General features: G+C 32.0%; 1 protein-coding gene across 1 annotated transcript; it reads right to left on the reverse strand.

The window, feature by feature from the left end:
- Positions 1–2,485: 2,485 nt before the first annotated feature.
- LOC130825458 (uncharacterized) lies at positions 2,486–16,752 on the reverse strand. The gene is made up of 9 exons (XM_057690698.1): positions 16,131–16,752; positions 8,487–8,578; positions 8,078–8,157; positions 7,788–7,829; positions 7,560–7,684; positions 6,026–6,206; positions 5,388–5,566; positions 3,268–3,495; positions 2,486–3,139 (listed from the first exon to the last, which is right to left on the reverse strand). The coding sequence occupies exons 1-9, from the start codon at positions 16,568–16,570 to the stop codon at positions 2,830–2,832; spliced, it is 1,677 nt and encodes a 558-aa protein (XP_057546681.1). The 5' UTR covers positions 16,571–16,752; the 3' UTR covers positions 2,486–2,829.
- Positions 16,753–24,792: the final 8,040 nt, after the last annotated feature.

Genomic DNA, 24,792 nt, shown 5'->3' on the forward strand with positions numbered 1-24,792 from the left:
ATTAATCTACGTCTAGGACCCAAAATGATCATAATTGCGCCTTGTAAAAACGATCATATAAACCCATATTTTCTTTATCCATTTAAATTTTTTAAGGTGTATGTTGCAAATATAGAGAGATGGAGGAGTTGTATATATGCCATAGGGCCGCATAAGATTTCCTTTAAAGTATGACTTATGAGTGGAAGTCAAAGTGTTGAATGTTGAGCTACTTATTTAGTCAAATCTCTATGGTGTTCTCTTTACTTCACTATTCTTGATTTAAATTAATGGAACATCACGCTTTAGGTCATTTTCAATACTTAAGATAAGCTTGGATGCTTATTGGAATTGACTCTTTGCTTTTTGAGTGATATAATAACAAGTAGATGACATGATTGATACAAATAGTGATTCCAATCTTTTCTGTTCTTACTAACAAGAAAATTGTTGGGTGATACTACTCCCAAATGTATGCCATTTATTCTTAAGACTTTCTCATAATTAAAAAGCTAAAAAAGGCAATATTGTTGCTGAAATTCAATATTTAATTATCAACCGTTACAAATATAATACTAGTTTTTTTATTTCATAGTAGAGAGAATTTTTGTACGTGAAAGGGAAAGAAATTAATCTGTCTATTTATAGTGAAAATCAAATACTTATTACAAAGATAAAACAAGCTTTCTATCAATATATCAATGTATAATTCTCCTTATTAGCCTAAAATAATTGGTGATCTCATAAAAATAGATATAAGTATTGTAGTTTCTTAATTCAACTTAATTCAATATTTCCTTTCTTTGCAATCATATAATTAGATTTTTCTTGTCAATTAACAAAATTAAAAATTTAAATTGAAATAATATAAACATTCTCGCAATACAAAAAAAATTCCATTAGAGGTACATTTAATTAATTAATCTACACAAAACCAACAAAAAATTTATTAATTATCCTATGTCACATGATCACCAATCTATTAGTTATATACAACATTAATTTCCACTTTGCATAAATATTTTAAAATTATTAGTTTTGAAAAATTAGTAAGTAAAAATATTAATATAAAATATGGAAACAACATGTTCTAAGGAACGTAATTAAAGACAAAAGGAAAATTCTGCACATTTATTTATTTAAATTGAGCATTAAGTTAATGTTTAGCAAGCCATTATGAATATGATAGATATTTGATAGGAAAGTCTGGTCCTACACAAAGCTATGACAAGATTTAGTGACGAAAGGGATATCTTGTAAGTGTTAGAAATTAAACATGTTGGGTTTGGCAAGAAAACGAGTGCCATGTTTTCCCAATAAAGAACTACTATTGTTAGTGTGACAAACTCATGGGTACAACAAAATATATACTCTTATGTTTCCGTCATTTAATATTATTTGTTATTTTTGATTATTCTACTCATTTAATATTTTTCTATTTATGGACAATAATACACCTGTTTATTATAATTTTTTAATCTAATTCATACATTTTAATTACATCTTTATGACTCAATATCTCTCTTCATCCATTACCAAATATTTATATTTTATTTAAAATACCTTATTTTCTTTTTTTGCTAATTTGAAGTCACGAAACAATAACAATTATGAAAATTACATTATTCCTACAAAGCAGGTTTCCTAAATCCAATCAATTTTAAGCTTATCATACCAATAATTTCTAACAAAGAAGACTTTCTTCCCCTTTTACCAATAGAAGTAAAGAGTTATCGAATGATTAGCATTATCCCACTACCTTTTTCAGTTTGGCAAATTTGTGCCATGAAGGTGGTGGGTATGTGGGTAGGCTTAGATTCATTACCATTTATAAAAACCATTGGTATTACAGCTAGTTTCTTGAGAAATTATCACTTTAAGAGATGTATTTTAAACTCAATTCATTAAAGATTAATACTTACTTACTGCATTTTTAATGTCTACTTACATTATCCTTAATGCTTACTTATCGTATTCTTAATGCCTATTTTCAATATTTTAAAAAATATATAATGAATCAGCCTAATTAGAAATGATCTCTCAAAAAGACCGTTTCTTACAAAAATTTGTGTTGTTAATAATTATCTTAATTTTTTAAAGATGTTTTTACAGTTTATGAATCTTACATTGAGACGAATCAAACAATATCTCACTTAAATATATTTTTAACTTTTTATACAAAAAATAAAATATAAATTACAAGTAAAAAATAAATAGTAATAAAAAAGAAAATAAAACGAATAAGCATAATAAAATGGGTAATAAAAACCATTAAAAATCCATAACTTAGACTCACACCATATTTGTTAAATAGTAGCTTTTACCAGCAACAGATTAATACAAGGACGGACGATCAAACGCTGATATTTGCTAAACAAAAATACATTACATTGTCAACTTCAAACAAATACTCGGGTTTATTAATTGCATAATTTCTCCCAAAAAAGCTCTCATATAAATGGAAGTGACGGGACAAACCATGCACTTCCCAAGGACATATGGAAAATTATAAAACTTTTTCTTACAATCTACTAAAATATCCTTAATTTCTTGTACAACAATGAGTACACAAGTAAATATAAAATATAGTACATGATCCCTAACAAGATAACACCCTAAGCTTGCATCTCATCAACGATTTGAGGCACGAAATTTTTAACAATTTCGATTCGGTAAGATTTTATACAACTAACTTCAAGTATTCTACCGCAAACCTTCATTCTTGACATTAAATACCGCAGCAATTCGTAGCAGCCCAAGAGCGATTACTATGGTCGCTTTGCGTGTTATGAGTCGTACCAACCAAACTACACGATGTAAACAACGCAGAACAATCAATTACGGTATCTTTTAAATCTTTATCTGTGTGCCACGTAGCCATCGAGGTGAACTTGTTCCCATATTTGAATAATAATCCCCAACATTTGCTACGAAAAGAGGATCTCGATCCTCATGGAAATGTTTTCCCGAGTTCTTAGAGGCAGAGTTGTCATGGCCTTCCTGCTCCAATTCCTTGCTTAAATCTTCCATGGTCTTCTTTATAGTGGCTTTATTCATTTGTCCTGGCTCAGTTGTAGCAATACCAACCATCGTAATCCTTGGGAGAAGCGGACTATTTTGAAGCTCTTCTTTCAAATAACCTCTCGATGGTTCTACAAAACTGAAAAAATCATGATTGTCAGAAACAAAGTGCCTTCAGTTGTTTACATAATCTGAAAATGATCAACAAAAACAACCCTTTTGATGGTTCTCAGGAAGTTTTTCACGGCAGAGGTTAGAATTAAAAACCTTGAATCATCCGCTTTGTTGGTCTTGCATTTGGGTTTTAACCAAGGTGGTCTTAGCCAATCTCTCCATGAAGCACAGGGATTAGCTGGCTGTAAAATTTCTTGCTCTTTAATTTCTGGTCCCGCCTGTGCAGAAACATTCTGCTCTGGCAATTCATTTAGGCTTTCCGTTTCTGAGTTTGCAGAACAGGTAGCTATCTTTAATGCTCTTGACCGAGAAACAGCACTCCTGCACAGGAAATTCGAAATGTAGTTGTGCGCTATGAAGAGTTTGGGGCATGAGAGAAGAAAATGCTTTGATCATATGATATCTCTTTGCCTTTCTACCTAAAGTCGCACATTTACCAAACCATTAAAGGAGTTTGTTATATCGAAAATTGACTAATAAGTCTCCTTTAGCTTTCTGGCATAGATCATCAAATACTAGAGCTCCCTAACAGAGTTCGTCTTGAAGGTAGTTGTCTAAAATTTGGTGGGTGTGGTTGATCACTCTAATGTTACCTGAACAAAAACTCGAGCAAATTCCTTTGATGTAAATCTGAAATTTTTCTCTTCAGACTTATATCATGCAAATTTTCTTATCAAGTTTGGGTTTAAAGAAATTGTAAAGTCCACATTAGTTCCGAGGAAAACCCACATAATCTATGCATCTGTGATTTCCTTTCTTAATTAAGATACTTAAGCGGAAGAAACAAACGGATAAGTTGAAAAAAAGATTGCAGGTGAACATGTTGTATAGAAAAGTGGAACGAATTAGTCCAAAAACAAGGGCATTAAATAAGCAAAGACGTATTCTAGTGTTAGATACAAAATAAAAAGTTCCAATCATCTAAGTTTTACACAAACCATTTCTACAGAGCTAGTTAAAAATATGTACACTAGAGAGAACTTGTTTGACAACAAATAAATAGGGGAATGTGGGAACTACTTTTCAGAGCTAAGCAAAAAGCGAACATATATAGTACTTGGAAAAACTACCAAAAATAATAATGGGGAAAAAAATAATTCATTTACTCGCTATATGAAAATGATAAGGGGCAAAAGTTAATCAATGGTCAGCTCAGGTCAAGCCAATTGCAAGCAAAGTGGTACATGACTACATGAGTACCAAAGCGGGGAGGCAGAGACGGAGGCACGCTATTCTTATTGGGTTCAAATAATCCCACTTAGCATTTGCTAAAACGTAAAACTCTCTCAGTACACCTATTTGTAAAGATACGTGAAAGTAGTATAACCTACTCTCATCATAGAGTAAAAATGTTAACACTTGAGATTGCGAACCAGAAAAATGATGTGGTAATGGGAGTAATGCGATTATCCTAACGCCTAAATAACGGTCGAATCATAAGATATCCCTTCCCTTGATACGGTCCATAAACGCAGTTTTTAATACCATTACAATGCAAAAAATATCGTTTTGTTTGTTTTGAAAACCTTTAAAATGCGGCCAATGCTATGCCATGCGGTGTAGTTTTTACGCAATAACTCTTATATTGTTAATAGAGTCACATGTTAATGAATTTAAAAAGTATTACAGGCTAAGACTTTTTTGTGTCAAATAACTTGTGGACTAATATGAATTACTAATTTTTATGAGAGATTTTAATTTTAGCTCAAATTTGTATTCCTCTGCCAAACTACCACAATTTGACATTTCTAAGCTTTATATATCCTCCCTAGTTACTTCCAAGCTTTGCCTTATTAAAATTGGATAGACAAATTAAGTTGTACTCATTTCTATTTGCAAAATTATTGTTTATACAACATTGATAATAGCGATGAATTTAACTTTAATTTTTTAAACTCACTTAATATCAAGTCTAGTAACACCACTACAGGGAGGTGGCTTTATCATGGTGATAGTCAACAAAGAGGGTGACAATATGATGGTGTAATAACTGTAAATACTCCTACAACCCTACGCCCACCAATAAATCCACCTCCCAAAGCGGAGCAATGGGAGATACAAAACCACTTTATCTCTGCTCTCACCTTTTGATTCCCTTTATCCAGTATCAAGTACACAGAATATGGGAAATGAAGCATTCATTCTGAGTCTCACATAAGTTATACACTACAAATATAAAAGAAGAGAACATCATAAGCATCTCAAAGTAATACCTACTCTCGAATGAGTCCACCGTATATGGAAATTTTGGCTGAATCCCAGTTGCTTTTCTCAACCATCTATTTCCGAGAAGCATTTTGTCAACAGCATATAAGAGCTGCATTTCTGCAGCCTTTGATATGACACTTAATGGTATTCCAGGCTGTCCCATTTCATCCATTATTTCCTGAACCTAAAAATAACGAGAAAAGAACAATCAAAGAAACATATTCAAAGTTGAGTCGCTTGACCCTTATAGCAAAATATACCCGTTAACTATGCATTTAGAAACATTATTACAAGTTGATATTAAAAAAATATGAATTAAGAAGAATCTAACAGGGAACCACGAGAATGAATTATATATAGAGAGTATATCCGTAGAGGAGATAGTATACTACTTATAGATAAAGGTGTTTCCTATTATAATACTTAGTTACTTATTCAATTATGTGTTATGACATTCTATTAAGACGTTTAATGGAGTAAAATGTAGGTTATATTTCTGATACATTTTACGAATTTAAGTATGTTAGGTGTTCAATGCGTTCCTTTTCCTTTATATGTGAAGGGTGTGGAGGGCGGAGGAGGCAAGTGTTGCAACAAATCTGCCTGATATGAAACAAACACGAAGGTATTTATATCAGCTCACCTCTGCAGGCTCCCATATGCTTTCTGCACTCTCTTCGGTGATATCTGCTGCAAAGTTGTCATCAATAACATCACGCCGCCGTTGCACACGACGGCTTTGAATCAAAGACTGGAAATGCTGATCAATTGATTCCTCTAATATGTTATCCAAAACTTTTTTATCAAAAAAATAAGGTGTGTACCTGGAGAAAAAGATTTGTGAATTCACATTAACAAATTCCAATTTACAATATAATCATTCACAAGTGTACAGTAATGTCAAAAACTGGAGTCGACTACATGAACCAATAATAAAAACTTTGTGGTGTTCCTCATGAATTCTCCTTCACAAGCAAAAGGAATTTGTAATATTAACAAATTAAAAATTGCTAAAATACATATAAAAAATGTTTTGGTTATATACATCTTTATTAACATTTCATAAGAGATTCAATGTCAAGCATTTACCTTTCAATTCAAGTTAAATGTGGGTAGTTTAAGTGTTAATACTTGTGATCTAAATTCAAGAAGATTATTTAATCAATAGTTCATGTAAAAATTAAGTTGGCTGAAGAATGAATTGTATTTTGACATTTTGATTTTTATGTAGTTTCAACATCAAATTCAAGTTTCATTTGATTATAGGTAGTGTTTGGAAAATGGAATTTTAGTTGGTCTTTTGGTTGGCTTTTGGCTTTTTGATTAGTTAAAAAACCAAAAAGTGTAAGCTTTTTCCAATGATTTTTGGCTTGTTGACTGGGACAGTTACAGCATGAGTCCATCGGGTTCAGCCAAACCCATACTAAAGCAAAAAAAATTAAATAGTTTGAAAAAGAAAAACCCTTATATATTTTTTACAACTTATATTTGCAGGAATACCGTTCGTGCGGCTCACAGGCAAAGCACATGCTGTTTAACATTGTAGGTTGGAGGTTCAAACCCTTGGCTGCTCTTTTACCAAATTTTTTCACTACACCACTTTTGAATTTTTAAAAAAAAGAAGTTCCTTCCAATATATTGTCATGCATTGTGGTCTGTGAATGTTGAACATTATTTCCGACTTTAAGCTTTGTTTTTTAAATTGTGATTGCTAATTATTTTTCATAAAGATTATTGCATTTGTAATCTAAGTTTTTATTTATGTTGCTTGGCTTGATAAATATAATTAATTGAAATTTCAAATTTTGTAATTTGTAATTTGAAATTCTAGACTATTAATACTTGGTTTGGTTAGTTCTGAACCAATAGAGAAAATTTGTTGGACCACTTTTTTTTTCTTAATAGCCAACAGTCAGAACTTTGTGAAACATAAAAAGAGGGCAAAGAAGACCAAATATGACTTAGTTTATAGGAGTAGAAAAAGATATGAAAGATCTAAACCTAAAATAGAGAAGAATCCATGTGGATGTTTGGTTATCTTTTGGTTTGGATATTTAATTTTTAGGGACGGTCCGAATAAATCAACTTGAATACCCTACTCAATTAATAGTCGGATTACAATCGGATTGCGGATAAAAATTCATTTCGTTCTGTGCAAATATAATAACATAGCTTACCACTTAATTCCTTCAGGAGTTGCTATTGCAATATCTAAATTTTGAGCAGAGAAAACAGGAACACCATTAATCCGTCCCCCACCTACTTTCTTTTTTTCTTTTAGAAGCTTGCTAGCTGCTTTCACCTGCAACAAGAAAGATTATCAAAGTTGGTCCTCATGCATCTTCTCTGAATCCTGAATGGATTAATCAAACTATTACTGAATTTAATTGACTATAAAGTATAACCTGCTTCGAATTTGGAACAAACTGGAAAAGATGGGGTTTTTCCTGCACTTAAAGATGTCAACCAGTCAATTAGGACCAAGAAGAGATAAATATGTACACGTATAGACATAAAATGCATGCTTGCATAAGAAGATGCTTAAGCATCATCATTCAAAACAAGTTATCTTCAGTGCTCGTATATGAAACTCAGAATCATATAAACCTCTGGAAGACAAAAATACCATCACATTATGAATCTACGTTGCGTTTTTCTTAACTAAGCATAAACTCCTGGCATGAGATCAACATACCTTGAAATGTTCATAGGCTAAATCAAGTCGACAAGCACCCACGATGCCACTGGGAATGTTTAGCCTTTTAACGTAGGAAACTATAAAAAATGAAAGCAATTAGCACAGGTACTTTATTCAGCAATTACAAATCAAACATACGAAAAGTGCCATGCCAACAAGTAAACAATACACTTTATAATTATAATTTCGACAAAAGATCCAGTTTTGATAAGAACCAAAACATCAATGAGAGTAGCAGTACAGTAAGACTTTTCCACAATGGTATGAATAACTTTTATCAAATCGTTTGAATAACAAAAAAATTCAAGAGGTTTTCCAAATAACCAACTCATAGAGATTTAATGGAAGTAGCATGCACAATGCCCTAGAATAAGATGCAACCCAATCAGATACATGTTTGACAAACCTGCATCACCTAGGTCCACAAAAAAACGGAAGACAGGACCTGTTTCATTCTTTATTACAGCTGTAAACATCTTCTTCATCCACTCCGGTGCTCTATAGATAGATAAAGTAAAAAATCATTATTATTTATCACACGTTTAACCACAAAGATGTAGGTGAAAGTTCACTATTATAACAGATGACATAAATGATAAATGGAAGCAAAGACTAGATACCAACTTTTGCATTGTCCCTACCAACAACCTCAATGAATAACACAACCACTCACCATGCTAAAAACACCACATGTTCATGTTATGAGCTAGTATTTCAGGTAATTAGTTTATGAAGGGGTAATTTAGGTAATCAAAATGTTAGTGGTAACTTGGGAAATAAGTTAGTATTAAGAGGGGTTTTATTATAAATAGAGGGGTTTAGAGAGTAATAGAATATCATGATAATTGTTAAGCATTTAGTGGGTGTGTTTATACCCATTTTAGGAGATCTCAAGCATCAGGAAGTGCTTGATTCATCTTTCTTTTACCATTTTTAGGGCTGTAATCTTCTTTATCATCCAATTTATAATATAATCTTACTTTTGTCCTTTTATTATTTTATTTCTGTTTTACTGTTTTAGTTCAATTAATCAGTTCATAGCAGTGCACAACCACCCAATACAGCTACAGCAGCCCCAAATTGGCACCACTAAACCTCTCCATTTCTCCTAAATTATGTGCTAAAAATACAAACACCAACCCTTGCACCTCAATCATCATAAATAGACGGAGAGAATAAGATTTAGTCAATACTACTCATTTAGGCTAGTTGCATTGGGGCACCTAATGACAACAAAGGAGAAAAAGACTACATGATAGTGTTACGTTGAAGACATTGGGTCCTGCGTGGGAAAGGCGAAATGGTTGGTGTTGTCAGTGATCTAGGACACCAGGACACACACATCCTTGTGTGTCAGTATCCAACACGTGTACAATTATCGTGTTGGACTGAGTGATACTTGATGGTTTGAGATTTGGGCGCACATTTTTTCTGCTTTAAGGATTTGACGGAAGTTAATATTTAATATCTAAAACAAATGGTTCGGTGTTTATTTAGTTATGAGTTAGTTATTTAAAATGGAAGATATCAAGCCCAAGTACCTATAGCATGTTTAAACCCCAAGTAACCCCGTCAATCCCGTTACCGCATTTTTGCACTATGATGTAAGGGGAGGGTTCCCATAGTTTATAAAATATTTCTATGTATGTCTTTTAATTAGAACAAAATCATTTCAAGGAAATGAAGCTTCATTAACCAATAAAACAAACAAAGCAAGTTACTTAATGTTGTTTGTCTAGTCCCATCCTTAATTCATTTCCTTACTCACTTGAGAACCAAAGTCTAAACACTCCTTATACATGGAAAGCATCTTAGTTTGAACACAGTACCTCAATTAAGCATTCTGATGAAGTCCTTTGCAAAAGAAGCTCTCACATTAATCACTCAAGATCCAGAAAAAAGAAAATTAGTTCCTCGCAAAAACCTTTTATCCAAACTTCCATAAAGTTTGAAGAGCCTATTTGGCTATGGATACACCAAAAGATATTTGTCTAGTCCTCTAACGTTGTGGGCTTGTGGCATCTATATATGCCAAAAGGAAATTGGTTGCTCGCAAAAATCTGTCATTTTACTAACTTCCAACCTGATTGCTTTTAGAGATTAACCCAAAAACACCAAAAAGAATAGCCAGCAATTGCCAATGAAGAAACATGTTGCAAGAGAGTGTAATTTCAAGAGCTAAATGCAAACCCAAATATTAACCATGACTTTGACAAGTTAATACCTTGGCTAAGGGCTATGTGCAACATACTCTTAATACATCTCTAAGAAGCCCTCATTGACAGAGGCTTATAAATATTGAGTGTTAAGCACAAAAACTTAATGCTAATAGTGCAGAGAAAACCGAGTGTTATTTTTGTTATGTCAACGCAACCAATTGCCAAATAGAAATTGAAGATCGAGTATAGCCGCTTAATTGACAATTTTATTTCCTACATCAAAATTTCCAAATGCATACTTCTCTTTTAGAGTGGAACAACAATTCAAAACAAAATGCTAACGTATAAAGACCCTATGGAGAACCTAGTATGACATAAAGAACATTCATTACCACAAGTAACAAAAAATTAAGGCCTCAAAGGCATGCAAAAGTAATATGGTTATAGGTTATACTTTGTCATCAATCACTCGAACATATACGTCCTCTGTTTTGTTTACTTGCACCCAGGACAGTTTCACACGCCTCAATGCACTAATTCAATCGGTAATATCTCTAATTATACACGTCGAAAAATTATAGAAACTGAAAAAATCAACAAAATTCACATTGAGATGATTCTAACAAGATTCCACATGACTGTGTTTTAACCTATCGATTTACGACAATATGAAAATTAAGTGACATTGATGAATAGTGTCAAATTGTCCTTGAGTGCAACTAAATAAAAATGGAGGAACTAATATTTGAATGCATCAATCTCATAAGATAAGTATTAATATATTTTATTGTGTCTTAACATTTCATCCTATTCCTATTTCCATCTCATTCCATTACCCCAATGCTATTAAGGGGTCGCTTGGTATATCAAATTTGAGGTTGAGTAACAGAATCAATAAGCCATTTACGTTACTGAATGATTGTTAAAGGTATGTTCGATAACCCAATCCTTTATTTTGGGATAACATAATCTGTTAGTATGATTCCATATCTCATGGAGTGGTAATAGATCAATTAAGCCTTAACTCTAAGTGTTTCCATTACATTGTTATACCAAACAACCATTAACAATAATCCTTATCATTTCACCTATGCCTCCTTTTGAATTTCTTTTTTATTTCCTTTCCACTCCTCGTACCAAACATCTCTAAGTGTCTTCCACTTAGGTGGGGTTTGGGGTGGATGTATGCAACTAGGGCTGGCAAAAGCTGACCCGACCTGCTAACCTGATCTGAAACCGACCCGAAATTAGCGGGTTTGGGTTTAGATTTTTGACCCATTTAATTAAATGGGTCAACCCGACCTGATCTGTTTATTAAATGGGTTAGGTTCAGGTTGAATATTTAAACCCGAAAAAAACCTGTTTAACCCATTTATTAAATGGGTCAATCAGGTCAGGTCGACCCATTTGTTAACCCATTGAAAATTTTAATTTTTAAATAACTTAATATTTAAAAGTAATATTTAAATAACTCAATTATGATCATCCAGGCATCCAGCGAGCAGCGTGCCAGCAAGGCATTGAAATTGAAATCAGATAAAACCCTAAACGGCTAAACTAAACATTTGTTTGTTTCCTGCTGCCGCCTCCTCCTCACTTCCTATTCTCCTTCCTCTTCTCGCCTACACTACACCTTCATCTTCTCTGCGAGACTGCGACCTACGGCCTCCTACACATTCTTCTCTTCTCCTTCATCTTCTCTGCGGCACCAAGGTAAGTCCGATTTTTCTGTTTTTTTTTATCGATTTTATTTTTTTAGATTTGGATTGTGTTCGATTTTTTTGTGTTTGATTTTGATGTTCATTGCTGATTGCTGGAACTGATTTTCTCTCTTTAATTCTTCATAATAATTTGGTTCTTGTTTGTGTTATTTAGGGTTCGATTTTTTCGAATTTGTTGGGGTTTCATTTTTACTAAACTGGTAATTTGCATCTTGTTTTTTTTTTCATTTTTCTGTTTCATTTTTATCGATTTTTTCGATTTTTTCGATTTTTCTGTTTGTGTTATATTTACTCCATTTTTCTTTATGTTTTGCAAGATTCATATTTTCTGTTTCATTTTCTGGGCTTGTATCTTCATCGATTTTTATTTTACTGTAATATTTGTGTAATCTGTGTTAATACTGTGTTGATTTTGATTTTGTTTTACTAAACTGGTAATATTTTCTGTTTTGATTTTGATTTTACTCCATTTTTCTTTATTTACTCTATTTTTTGATTTTCTGACCCAATTTTAATTTTGATGTGTAATTTACTGGTATATCAAAAATCCTAAATATCTAAAACCTAAAAACTGCGGCGCCTTCCTCAAATCCTCTCCACTCTCCAGTCTCCTGCTTGCTGCTTCTCTGTGCGACTTCGGAGTGCGCCTTCTCCTTCCTCTTCTCTGTGGCGGCACCAAGGTAAGAATTATTGATTTATTTCTTTGTTTCCCATTTTTCTGATTTTTTTTGATCGATTTTTTCTGATTTGGATTGTGTTCGATTTTTCTGATTTTTAAGATTTTTCAGTTCAATCTTCCTGATCTTCAATTCAAGCTTGTACTGTGTTCGATTTTCAACTCCATTAATGGATGAAAGTATGTTTACTGTGTTCCATTAATGGATGAAGCTTGTAATGTTTTACAGTGTTAGCCATAAATTAGTTTTTATGTTGTAATTTTGTAATATTGTAATTTTTGGGTCAAATGGGTCAAATGGGTCAAATGACCTGAATTATATGGGTTCAATGACCTGAAAAAAAAAAGCAGGTTAAATGGGTCATTAGCAGGTTGACCCGACCTGCAACAGATCAGGTCGGGGTTTCAATTTTTGACCCATTTAATTAAATGGGTCAGGTTCAGGTCAAGGGTCTGTTGACCCATTTATATATGACCCGAACCTGAAAACGACCCAACCCGACCTGTTTGACACCCCTATATGCAACCTTACTCCAGTTAGTGATAACACTAACAAAAAGGTTGTTTCTGATAAACTCTTGGTAGCAAACATTATGTGCAACTTGACCTAAATAATAAGTGCATATGATTTAATGTCATTTTATATTAGTCTATTACAATCTGAAACCAAAGAATAATACTCCCTCCAATTCACTAGTAACGTTTCATTTGCTTTTTGAACACTATCCATCTCTTACTCTTAATTTGCATTTTATTATTAATCTATAAGTTAAAACATAATCAAGTAGATCTTGTTTAATTCGTCTTAATGTAAGGATTATTCATATTAACGTTTCACAATTTTTAATTATGCACAATTAGAGATATTAAGGACTGAATAAGTGCATTGGGTAGAGTGCATAAAGCAAATGGAACATTACTAGTAAATTAGAGGGAGTAAATTTTTGGCCCGTCGAAATAAGAGGCTTAAGTGTCTTAACATTCACACAAAATAACTTTTCTGAACATTCCTAGATGCAAAATAATTACTTATGAACATTGATTATATTTTTACAAAGATGATAAATAGAGGTAGTTGCCTAAACAGTAAAGGTTATCCCAAGATTGTGTAGTCACTCAACACAAACTCCTTATCCTAGATAATCGTATTCAAGCAAGACCAAAGGTAAAGAAAGGCAAAGAAGAATGTAGGATTAAATTGTGGAGGATAAATGAGGATAATGCTAAAGTTTTTAGCGAGAAAGTTGTTGAAGGAACTAATTGGGAGATGACTTTGGATGCAGAGGATATTTGGACAAAAATAAATACTTGAATCACTCAAATAGCCTAGGAGGTTTTAGGATAACTAGGGTAGTTTCCTTGTAAAGAAGGATACAACGAGATGGAATAAGGAGGTCAAGGTTATTATCAAGCAAAAGGAAAAACGATATCTTTGCAGGGATGAGGAAAGCTTAGCAAAATATAAGAAAATCAAAAGCAAGACAAAAGTTGTAATGCACGAGGCAACATTAAAGGATTTTGAAGAACTGTTTGACAAACTAGATTCTAAATAAGGAGAAAAAGATATTTATAGATGGCAAAGAGAAAGCAAAGAAAAACTAACGACAAAGGTTTAGTAAAGTATGTTAAGGATAAGATTAAAAATTTTCTAGTTCAGGACGAGAACATCAAGAATTGATAGAGGGAGTATTTTGATGAGTTATTTAATGAAGAATAAGGAAATGACGTAGGAGACACAACAATTATTCTCTTTGATGAAATATGTAAAAAATACATAAAATTGAGGTGGAGAGTTTTTTGAAGAAAATAAAGCTAAAGAAAGCGGATGAGCTTAATGGTATACATATCGATGTATGGAGATGCATAGGGATGATTAGCGCATGGTGTCAAAACTAAAAAATACATAAAATTGAGGTGGAGAATTTTTTGAAGAAAATAAAGCTAAAGAAAGCGGATGAGTTTAATGGTATACATATCGATGTATGGAGATGCATAGGGATGATTAGCGCATGGTGTCAAAACTAAAAAATACATAAAATTGAGGTGGAGAGTTTTTTGAAGAAAATAAAGCTAAAGAAAGCGGATGAGCTTAATGGTATACATATCGATGTATGGAGATGCATAGGGATGATTAGCGCATGGTGTCAAAACTCGGTCGAATGGACTTGGAACAGCCAAGCTAACACGATTTTTTAGTGAACCATTCTAAAATCGCGTGCTTTGTTATAGGGGTTAAAAAAGGCACACCACAAAGCTTACCTGCAGGATTGGTCGTTCAGAATTGAACTTTATGGCTTGTTGTGGCGAGATTGCCTTTTTTAGGGCGAGTTTCAAGAATTCTTTCGAGTTTGAATTCAATTAATGGGAAAAAAAAAGGAATAAAATATTACTTCCCTTGATTATTGGGATTCAAGTGTTAGAGTACTTGATATAAAGTACTACACCTACCTTTTTGACATGAGCACATGATTATTTTATATACAATTGCAGTTTTTTTTATTTTTTGTTCTTTCTTTCTTAAGCTATTAGTATTATGAGTATTATTGAAAACATATGTAAAAATATGGTAACGATCATGCTTGCAATAACGACACGGTGATGAAAGTGAGGTATTTTTCATATAACCAAATATCGGTCAAATCCATGAGATATTCGTTGATATCGATAAATTATATAACCTTTATAATGCGGTCGATAAAATACTACGCAGCCTTGTTTGTGCACTTTGATGTCAGGTGGTGAGCACCGTATGTCATATACTAAGCTATATAAAACCTATATCTGTAATTGTGTACTACAATCCACCACACAATCTCATTAAATTTAACCACTATTTCGAAAACTTTATTGTAATTTTATTTTCTAAATTGTGAGAGTTATACTACTTTGCACCTTACCATGAAAATTTGGGGTAATTTGTAATACTCATAATATAGTGGAGATTATATTGTTTGTCCTCTTTATTATTATTCTTGCATCAATCCTCTTTTATGAATTTCTCATTTTACCTATGTTTCTGCATACCGCTCGACTCGTAACAAGCAATTAAGCAAGTCTGAATTCACAACAGTTATCTTCATAACCCACACAATGAACTTGGATTTCTCTTAAAATCATTATTTAGAAAGTTCACAATCCAGTCCACAAACAACCCATCTCCAAAGAAATAACAGCTCCATCCATCAATCAACAAAATCAACAATAAAGCCACATATAGTCTTAAACAACATCATACAACAAAATCAACAATAGAACCACATAAATTCCAGAACTTTTAACAACAAAATAAACAATAAAACCACAGAAATTCCAGAACTATAAACAAAAAAATCAACAATAAAACACATAAAATTCAAAACTTCAAACAACAAAATCAACAATAAAATCACATCAAGTTCAAAACTTTAAACCATTGGAGTTCAAATTAACAACAAAATCAACAACAAAACCAAATAAAGTTCAAAATTTTCGCCACAAATCATTGAAAATTTTACCTCTTTGAAATAAAGGGGATATCAAAGTGAGTAGAAACAGCCATAAGACCAGTCCCAGTGAGGTCACACATACTAAAAACTTGTCCAACAAAAGCAGGCCCACCGTTTCCACCTATGCCACCATTTCCAAAAGACCTTGACCCTCCAATTCGGACCATTGAAGGGAAACCCGACCCGGGTTCAGGTTGTCCAGGACGGTGAATGGAACTAGTGGAAGGGTACGAGTCATTCTGAGTTGACTCAGTGAAAGGGAGAGGAAGTGGGAGAAAAACTTTAGATGAACCAGAAGAGTTGGTAATTGTAGGAATTATGGGTATTAAAGAAGAGGATGACTTGGGTTTATGGTGAATGAAAAAACAGAAATTAGAGATTGTTGATTGGATGAAATTGGAGATGAGATTGTTGAAGGTATGGTTATGGGGTTCAGTTGTTGACGCCATGGAAACAAAGGAAGGTATAAAAACCGTAGGTTTTTGTTATCATTTATATGGAAGGTGAAGGTGAAGGTGAAGGTGTGGATGGAATTTGGAAGATGCTCATGCATAAAAAGGTAGAGCCTAGAATCTTACAGCAGATTGAGACTTCAGAATTCCTTCACTCATTTATTTTCTGTATACACGAGCCTTATTTGAAAAATTTTAAGGTTGCCTTTTGCAATAAATATTTTATTTAGATTTGAAAAATTATTTTTAAATTTTTATTTATACTATTTTTTAATATTAATGGTAGATTTGATTTAAATTTAAATTTAAATTTTTTTATTTGTCAAATATTAAATTTATATTAAATTTATATTTTCAAATAAAATCATCATTTTTAAATACAGCACAAGCTCAAATGAAAATTAATTTGAAAATTAATATCCTTCCTTTAATATAAAACATACTAGCTTATGGAGTAGTAACATTTGTTAATAAGAAATTTTGACAATAATAATCTCAACTTTGACACGTTCGTTGACCGCTGGTTATAGTCTCTACTTTCAATTATTTATAAATAATATTAACTTTGCTTTGTTTTTGCTCATGACATATCATATTCAATTTTAACCGGTTATTGTAGGTAACCCCAATTCAAAATCTTATTTTCTCTTTATTTAGAAAATTTAATAATAATAAAATTTCAACTTTCATCCGTTCACTAGGAATAATCCCAACTTTATTATTCCTAAATAATGCCAACTTTTAAATTGAGGTTACATGCACTAATTGATCAAATTTTGAAAGCATATGTCACGAGCAAAAGTAAAGTAAAGTTGACTAGAATTAATTTATTATTTTTAGCGAATGGGTGAAAATTGAAATTGGATATATCAAATTTTCCTTATTAATAGATATTGTCTTTAATGTTTCATGTGGTGTTTGAGTCGTATTAGTTTCAGGTCAAGGCGGTCTAATTAGGGATTAATATATTCCTCATGATTAACTTAGGTTGTTGCTTTGTCAAGTTCAATAGAGTGAATTTGGTAAACTCATCTAGGTGTAGTTTAAGTGGAATGCTTATCTAGCCAAGTCTAAGTTTGATTAGATTGAATTAGGGTTTGAGTTCACCTGGCCTAGTGTTGAACTAGATTTCACCTGATCAGTTCGGTATGTTTAATAAATTAACTAAAATAAAAAAAAGAAAATATTAAACATGCATGCTACAAATATAAATTAACAGTAAAATTATAAAGGACAATTATTGAAACAATGTATTAAATATTTTGAGATATCTCCTTAAACACAACATTATTAGTTTTTACAACTTTTGTTATCTGAATTTGTAATTAATATCTTTAGCCCACTATTGTTGGTAACTCTTAATATAGCAACATACAATTGACTTGAGTTGTTTGTGAGTGGACTATCCATCAGACTCGACTCATCCGACTTGAAAAATGAGCAGGTTTGGACGATATTATTTTTGAAAAATTAAAATAGTAATACATATGGGTAAACCCACTCACCCGCTTATTTTTTTAATATACACTTTTTAATTTTTTTCTATTTGAAAAAAATATGAGAAGATATACACTTTTTAATTTTTTTCTATTTGAAAAAAATATGAGAAGATATAATATTCCAAGATCCTAGACTCTAAATCCATAGTCTGATTACTTTGAAAGTCCAACAGAGTGGACTTTTAGGGTTTTACTATTAAATTTAAAACACAAAAACTAAAATCCAAAAGGCACTAGACATTACTTAGTAATCATATATTTCCCATTTTTGGTGTGTTGTATTTTTAACTTTTTTATCATGTCCATTGACGAACAGTTTTTGTCTGTCAAGAAAAAGGGTGGATAGTAGCAATAAAACTAGGCTCGCAATGGCGGGCTGTTAAAAATTTTAACTTACAGATAAATTTTATAAGCATACATAGTCCACTATCAGGCGTAAAATTAAGTGTTGGATCACCCTTGGAACACATTTCATCCCTTAAATAGATAGAAAATTTGAAAAGAATAAGCAAATTAATATATAAAATTCAAAAAATAAACAACTTCTAAACTTAATTTCTAAAATAAGCACTTTTTTGCCCAGAACACAGATTCGGGATTGCTTCCTATTACTAATAGCGAACAAAGAAGCTTGGTCAAAAAATTCAAGGTCTTTGTTCGCTATTAGTAACATCGAACATAGATACTAACAGCGAACAAAGATTTTGACCATTTTTGACCAAACTTCTTTGTTCGCTGTTATTAACAACGAACAATTATGAGGCTAATTAGGTGGACTTGCTTGTTCCAATTTTAATTGTTATTTTCTTGAGTCAAGTCAATTTTACAAGGCTAATTTTTAGGTTTTTAATTATTTAAAAGCTACGGTTATCAGCTTTTTATAATTGAATAAAATCAGTCTGAATTCCATAATTATTAACTTTCCCAAAAATAAAATAGTGAAGTTAACTTTTAGGTTTTTAATTAAAATAACATTAGGTCACTTTGTATGATTGAATAAAATCACCCTTAATCCCATGATTATCACCTTTTCAAATTTTTAGGACATAAAATAGAGAAGTTAATTTTAGGTTTTTAATTAAAATAACACTAGTATATGTACCCGTGTATTGTACGGATTTCTATTAGTTTGATGGTTAATGTTATGCAATTTATATTTAAAAATATTATAAGTATTTATTTTCAAGTTTCAAAAAAATATATATTTTCAAGTTTTTTAAATTCACTTAACTTATAGAGAAATAAAATAAGAATGATAATATAATTGATGATTCATATATGAATATTGAATTAACATAATTAAACAATAAATATGTATATGCTTAATATCATATGCATTGCACTATATGTTATTTTGATAAATTAATACAATATATGGCACTAAGTGAACACAATATGCATGTTACATTTATGCATTTTACTATATGTCTCTATTAACAATTCTTATTACATCTTAAAAATATATTAGTTAGTTACATGTTCATTAATATAAATTGCATCATGAATCGCTGGTATAAATAACTTGATTTGAATGTCCCGTTGTTAAAAATATTATTATAAACATGACTCACAAAATTTAACTAACCTATTACATTAATTCATTTGGCCAGACTATTTAAATAGTGTTACTTATCATTTTTCAATTTTTATTGTATGACTTGTATTTTTTTCAAAAATTAAATGCTGAAATTTTAAATGTGAATGTTTTTTTCATTTATTTAACAAAAAATTTCTTTTTGTTATCTTTTAATATTTTCAAATTTTAAAAATACTATTATTTTAATAAAGTGTCTGAATCTCACATTTTTATTTACCTAATTTAGCATAGCATTTAAATATGTTTATAACTTATACACATTGTAAACTTATAATTATTTCCTAAATTAATTTTCCATGTAATCAATAAGAACCAATAAGATTATTCCATTTTTCAAACCTCTAATAGCCACACACTTGGAATTTCTAACTCTTTTATTATTTTTCAATCTTTTTATTAAAGTATGTATAATTTGTATTTCTTTCGAAAATTAAATGTGAATACTTTTTTCATGTATTTAAAAATAGAATTTTATTTTATTGTCTTTTAATATTTTTCAAATTTTAAAAATAATAATATTTTAATCAAGTGTTTGAATATCACATCACATTATTATTTACCTAATTTAACATAACTTTTAAATATGCTAATAAATTATATCCATTGTAAACTTATAATTATTTAAATTATTATTATTTCCTAAATTAATTTATCATATGATCAATAAGAAATCAATAAAATTATTCCATTTGTCAAAGCTCTAATTGCATGACACTTGGAATTTTCCAATTCTTTTATAACATTGTATGATATGATTAAATCACTTTATATAATTGAATTAGGTCACTTTATATAATTGAATAAAATCAATCTTAATCTCATGATTATCAACTTTTTAAAATTTTTAGGAAATAAAATAGGAAAGTTAATTTTAAACTTTTAATTAAAAGAACCGTAATTTTTTAATAATTAAAAGCCTAAAAATCAATCTTGTATAATTGACATAGCCCAAGAAAATAACAACTAAAATTGGAACAAGCAATTCCGCCTAATTAGCCTCATAATTATTCGCTGTTAATAACAGCGGACAAAGAAGTTAGGTCAAAAATGGTCAAAATCTTTGTTCGCTGTTACTAACAGCAAACAAAGACCTTAACTTTTTTTGATCAAGCTTCTTTGTTCGCTGTAAGTAATAGCGAATAACCCCGAACATGTTGTCTAGGCAAAAAGTGCTTATTTTGAAAATTAAGTTCAAAAATTTCTTATTTTTTAAATTTTTTATATTAATTTGTTTATTCTTTTCAAATTTTCGAATAGATACACCTCAAATTAAATCAAGTCTAACGTTGATTTGGATCTTATGTCACATTTGGTCTGTCTCTTTGAAATTGTCATTTTTTAAAAATATGTCTCTTTTACCTTGTCATGTTTTTTAATGAAATGTCCCTATCACTTTTTTTGATTCTTAATTACACATTTTTTTTTCCAATGTAACATCATTCATACCATTTAAATATTGTTACCATTCATTAATCTTTATGTCATCTTCCTTTGTTAGAATTACAAAGAGACCAATGAAGACTACCTTATTACCATTTTTGGAAGTATTCATTTGGGATATGGTTGATTTCGAGGAAAATTTAAAATAGATAAGATTAATTATAAAAAAAAGCACCAAATAAGAGCAAAATCAACTTATTTCCAAATATAAGCGCCTAATTCCCAAACCTGAGGTATGAGTCTGTTTGCACTTACTAATTGCGAACAGGGCAATTGACTTTTTTTTGACCAAATCACGTGTTCGCAGTTAGTAAGTGCGAACAGATATGTCTCTAAATACAGCAGCTTCTTTCTTCCTTCCCCATTTCAGTAAAATTTAAAAACCCTAAGGCCTAAAAGTCGCATGTCCCCTTTCAAAAACCACTCTTAGACTACATTCAATCCATCAATTCTTATATTCCTCTTTCAATTTAGCTCTTCCAATTTAGTATGGAATACTCTAATTTGCACAAAAGTAAACTTTTATGCGTTTTTTTGAGTTTTTAATTCGTTTTTAGGGTTTTAATGAAGTTTGTTTGTTTACTCAAATGTAGGTCACTAGTTCTAAAATCAACACTCTTCTAAGTCATCCACAACTGATCAAGGTAATGTTTAATTGTTTAAATAGCTTTATTTTGTTTTTTTAAAGTATTGTTGTTGATGAACAATAGGAATTAGTTGAATTTTATGTACATTATATGTTATTAGAAATTTTGATGTTCTTATTAGAAATATTATTTATGAACTTATTGATTGATTTATTAGTTGAATTTTATGTACATAATATTTTATTAGAAATTTTAATGTTGTTATTTTTTTATTGATTTAGTTACATTATATGTTAGAAATACTATATTTATTATTTATTATTATTTTAATACTATATATGACTTTATTACTTTATATATCAAAAAGATTATAATCAAATGAATATAATATACTTGTATTGACATGAAGTTGATGATGATGTTGATTTTGTTTGTATTCATGTAGAAATGACATCATTTTGTGTGACTATAGTATGTTTTTGGAATGGTTCTATTCGAGAAAGTAGTGTCAGCGTTCATTATGTTCGGGGTAGACGTAGGTTGTTTACATGCAACTCGAACATAGATTTGAATGATTTTAAACGTCTTATATGTTCTAAGATTGGATTGGACTCCACATGAAGTACCGTTAATATAAGTTTTAAATATATCATGAGTGGACAATTGCTTGATGTAGCCTTACTAACACGGCTTCCCATCGAGGGATGTGCCATGTCTACCGATGGACGCCAGCTATCAAGCTGGCATGACATGGTTCACCGCATCTTGGGAGAGCGCCCTCCAGCAGATGTCATTAGGGGGAGCAGTTTGCGGTGTTCATGATTGGTACAACCCTTCTCACAGCTCCCCGAAGGTGCTGATGAGGGCATCATTTCGAGGTACGCCAAGGCATACCTCTTATATTTGATAGGAGCTGTCTTGTTTGTTGATAAAACAAACAACCAAGTTCAGCTCCTATAGACGTTACTAGACAACCCCTGGTAGTGCATAGCTGAGTGCAGCTGAGGGTTCCGCGACCCTAGGGTACTTGTACAGGAGACTTTATGGTGCTGCCAAGAAGAATGTCAGGGAGATTGCAAGACCATTAGCCATATTACAGGTAATAATAATAACATTTAATTCTAATTTATATTTAGTAAATTACATACTAATTAAATTTGTAATTGTTAGCTGTGGGCGTGGGAGCATATTCTGATCGGCCAACCTTACAGAAGCGTTGGTCGTGATGAAGTTGTTCCTCCGCAATAACCCCCACCAGATATTGCATATGGATCACGGTGGAATTTTGCGCGCCGAACGCACAAACACACGGGGACCAGTCTAGGATTCTACCAGGATCAGTTAGACCTGTCGCGACCCAACCAGGTAAAAGATTTCACTACTTATTAATATTACTGCAATTTAATTAACACATCATTTACATTTTAATAACATATATAATAGTTTTTGTGGGACTCGTACCCTGCCGAAGCCTACGCAGCTGTGCCCGAGCACTCGGGGATTCAATCATGTGCGTAGAGGGCTTCTGTGCCACTCATATGCTTTGAAATTGTCAAAGTACATCTACCGGTGCGCGTACTGCGCCAATATGGGTTGGTACAGGGAATTCCACCACCTTGCGACACTGAACCCGAGTTGCACCTTATTTCGCGCAAAAATCAGGGTACGTCGAATTGGACGGAGATTAATAGGCGCCACATCGCTCGTTGGGATCAGACACTGGAGCTGCTAGCCCAAAGTGCGCCAATTGATGCTGTTGGCGCACCTACTACACCTGACTACATGCCGTGGTTCCTCTCCATCACTCATCGATGGATGACACCACATGGCATGATTGCAACGCTACAGTATGCTCCTGCTGCGCTTACGATGACCCAATTTGTGAGTCTTTATTTGCATTTAAATGATTAAGTTGTCGATTACATAATATAATATTACATTAACTAACTATTAATTGCAGGCACAAGGTGTGGCGGCCATGATCCGGTCTAGCCACGAGGAGCCGGTACGAGAGATTGTACAAGGCATACTTCTCGGCATGCTGTTCCAACACTTCATACCAAGAGTCATTGTGGAGTCATCACTGGCTACCGCCGATGTCCACGTCTCATCTCCTCCTCATGACGTTTATTTGGAGGAGATGGACTTGTCATACCCTGGTGACATTGCGGGGACCTTGCAAGCTGGGACGAGCCATCTCCCAGCCATCACAGTACCAGTCCCCTCCCCTACCAGAGTGACACACGAATGCCTCTTACTACCGTAGGAGGCGTAGGAGACCAACTTAGTTGGATAGGGTAGATGAGGGTGATGAGCGTTAGCGTTAGGTTTTTGTATATTTTGATTGACTATGTATATGTATGTTTATTTAGTTGTATATGTCAAACATTTGTATATATTTAGTTGTATATATATGTTTATTTAGTTTATCATAATCTCCAAACTTTTACTTACGAATGCTCGGACTTTTGGCGATGAATCATCCCGCCTAGAACATACATTGACTTGTAAAAACTTATGATGATGTGCAAATATATCAAACAAAAACGACTTAATAATTAGGGAAAATGATGCCGAAAATTCAACACAAATTCATTAATAACGATTACAAATACATAGTTTATTCATGACTTACGACCATTACAACCTAAGGTTCCTTCTTAAATTTTTTTCAATATCCTCTCGGTTTCTTCACTCTTGCGCGCCTTATCAATTGCTTCCCTTTTCAAGTTATGTATCTAGTTTCTAAGCTCCTCATTCTCTTTATCGAGCCTAATAATGATGTCTTTTTACCATTCGGTACCCTCCGGATTAATCCACCTAAAGTAGGTGCATCCCAATCCTTCATCTTGGAATAGTGGACAGGCAACATATCAACGCCCTGGATCAAAATCGCTCCAATCACGACCATATTCGACTTCATGACCACAATGACAATGCTCTTCCATTGAATGAAGCTTTTAGATATATTAATGAAAAAGTAAAGACTTTAATTAGAAACATTAAGTAAATTCAATAATAACATTAACAAAATCAACAAAAATTCAATTCAATAATAACAATAAAAAATTAGGTGTTTCGAATCGATTTGAAATC

This window comes from Amaranthus tricolor, chromosome 10, assembly GCF_026212465.1.
Source record: "Amaranthus tricolor cultivar Red isolate AtriRed21 chromosome 10, ASM2621246v1, whole genome shotgun sequence".
NCBI classification, from domain to species: Eukaryota; Viridiplantae; Streptophyta; class Magnoliopsida; order Caryophyllales; family Amaranthaceae; genus Amaranthus; species Amaranthus tricolor.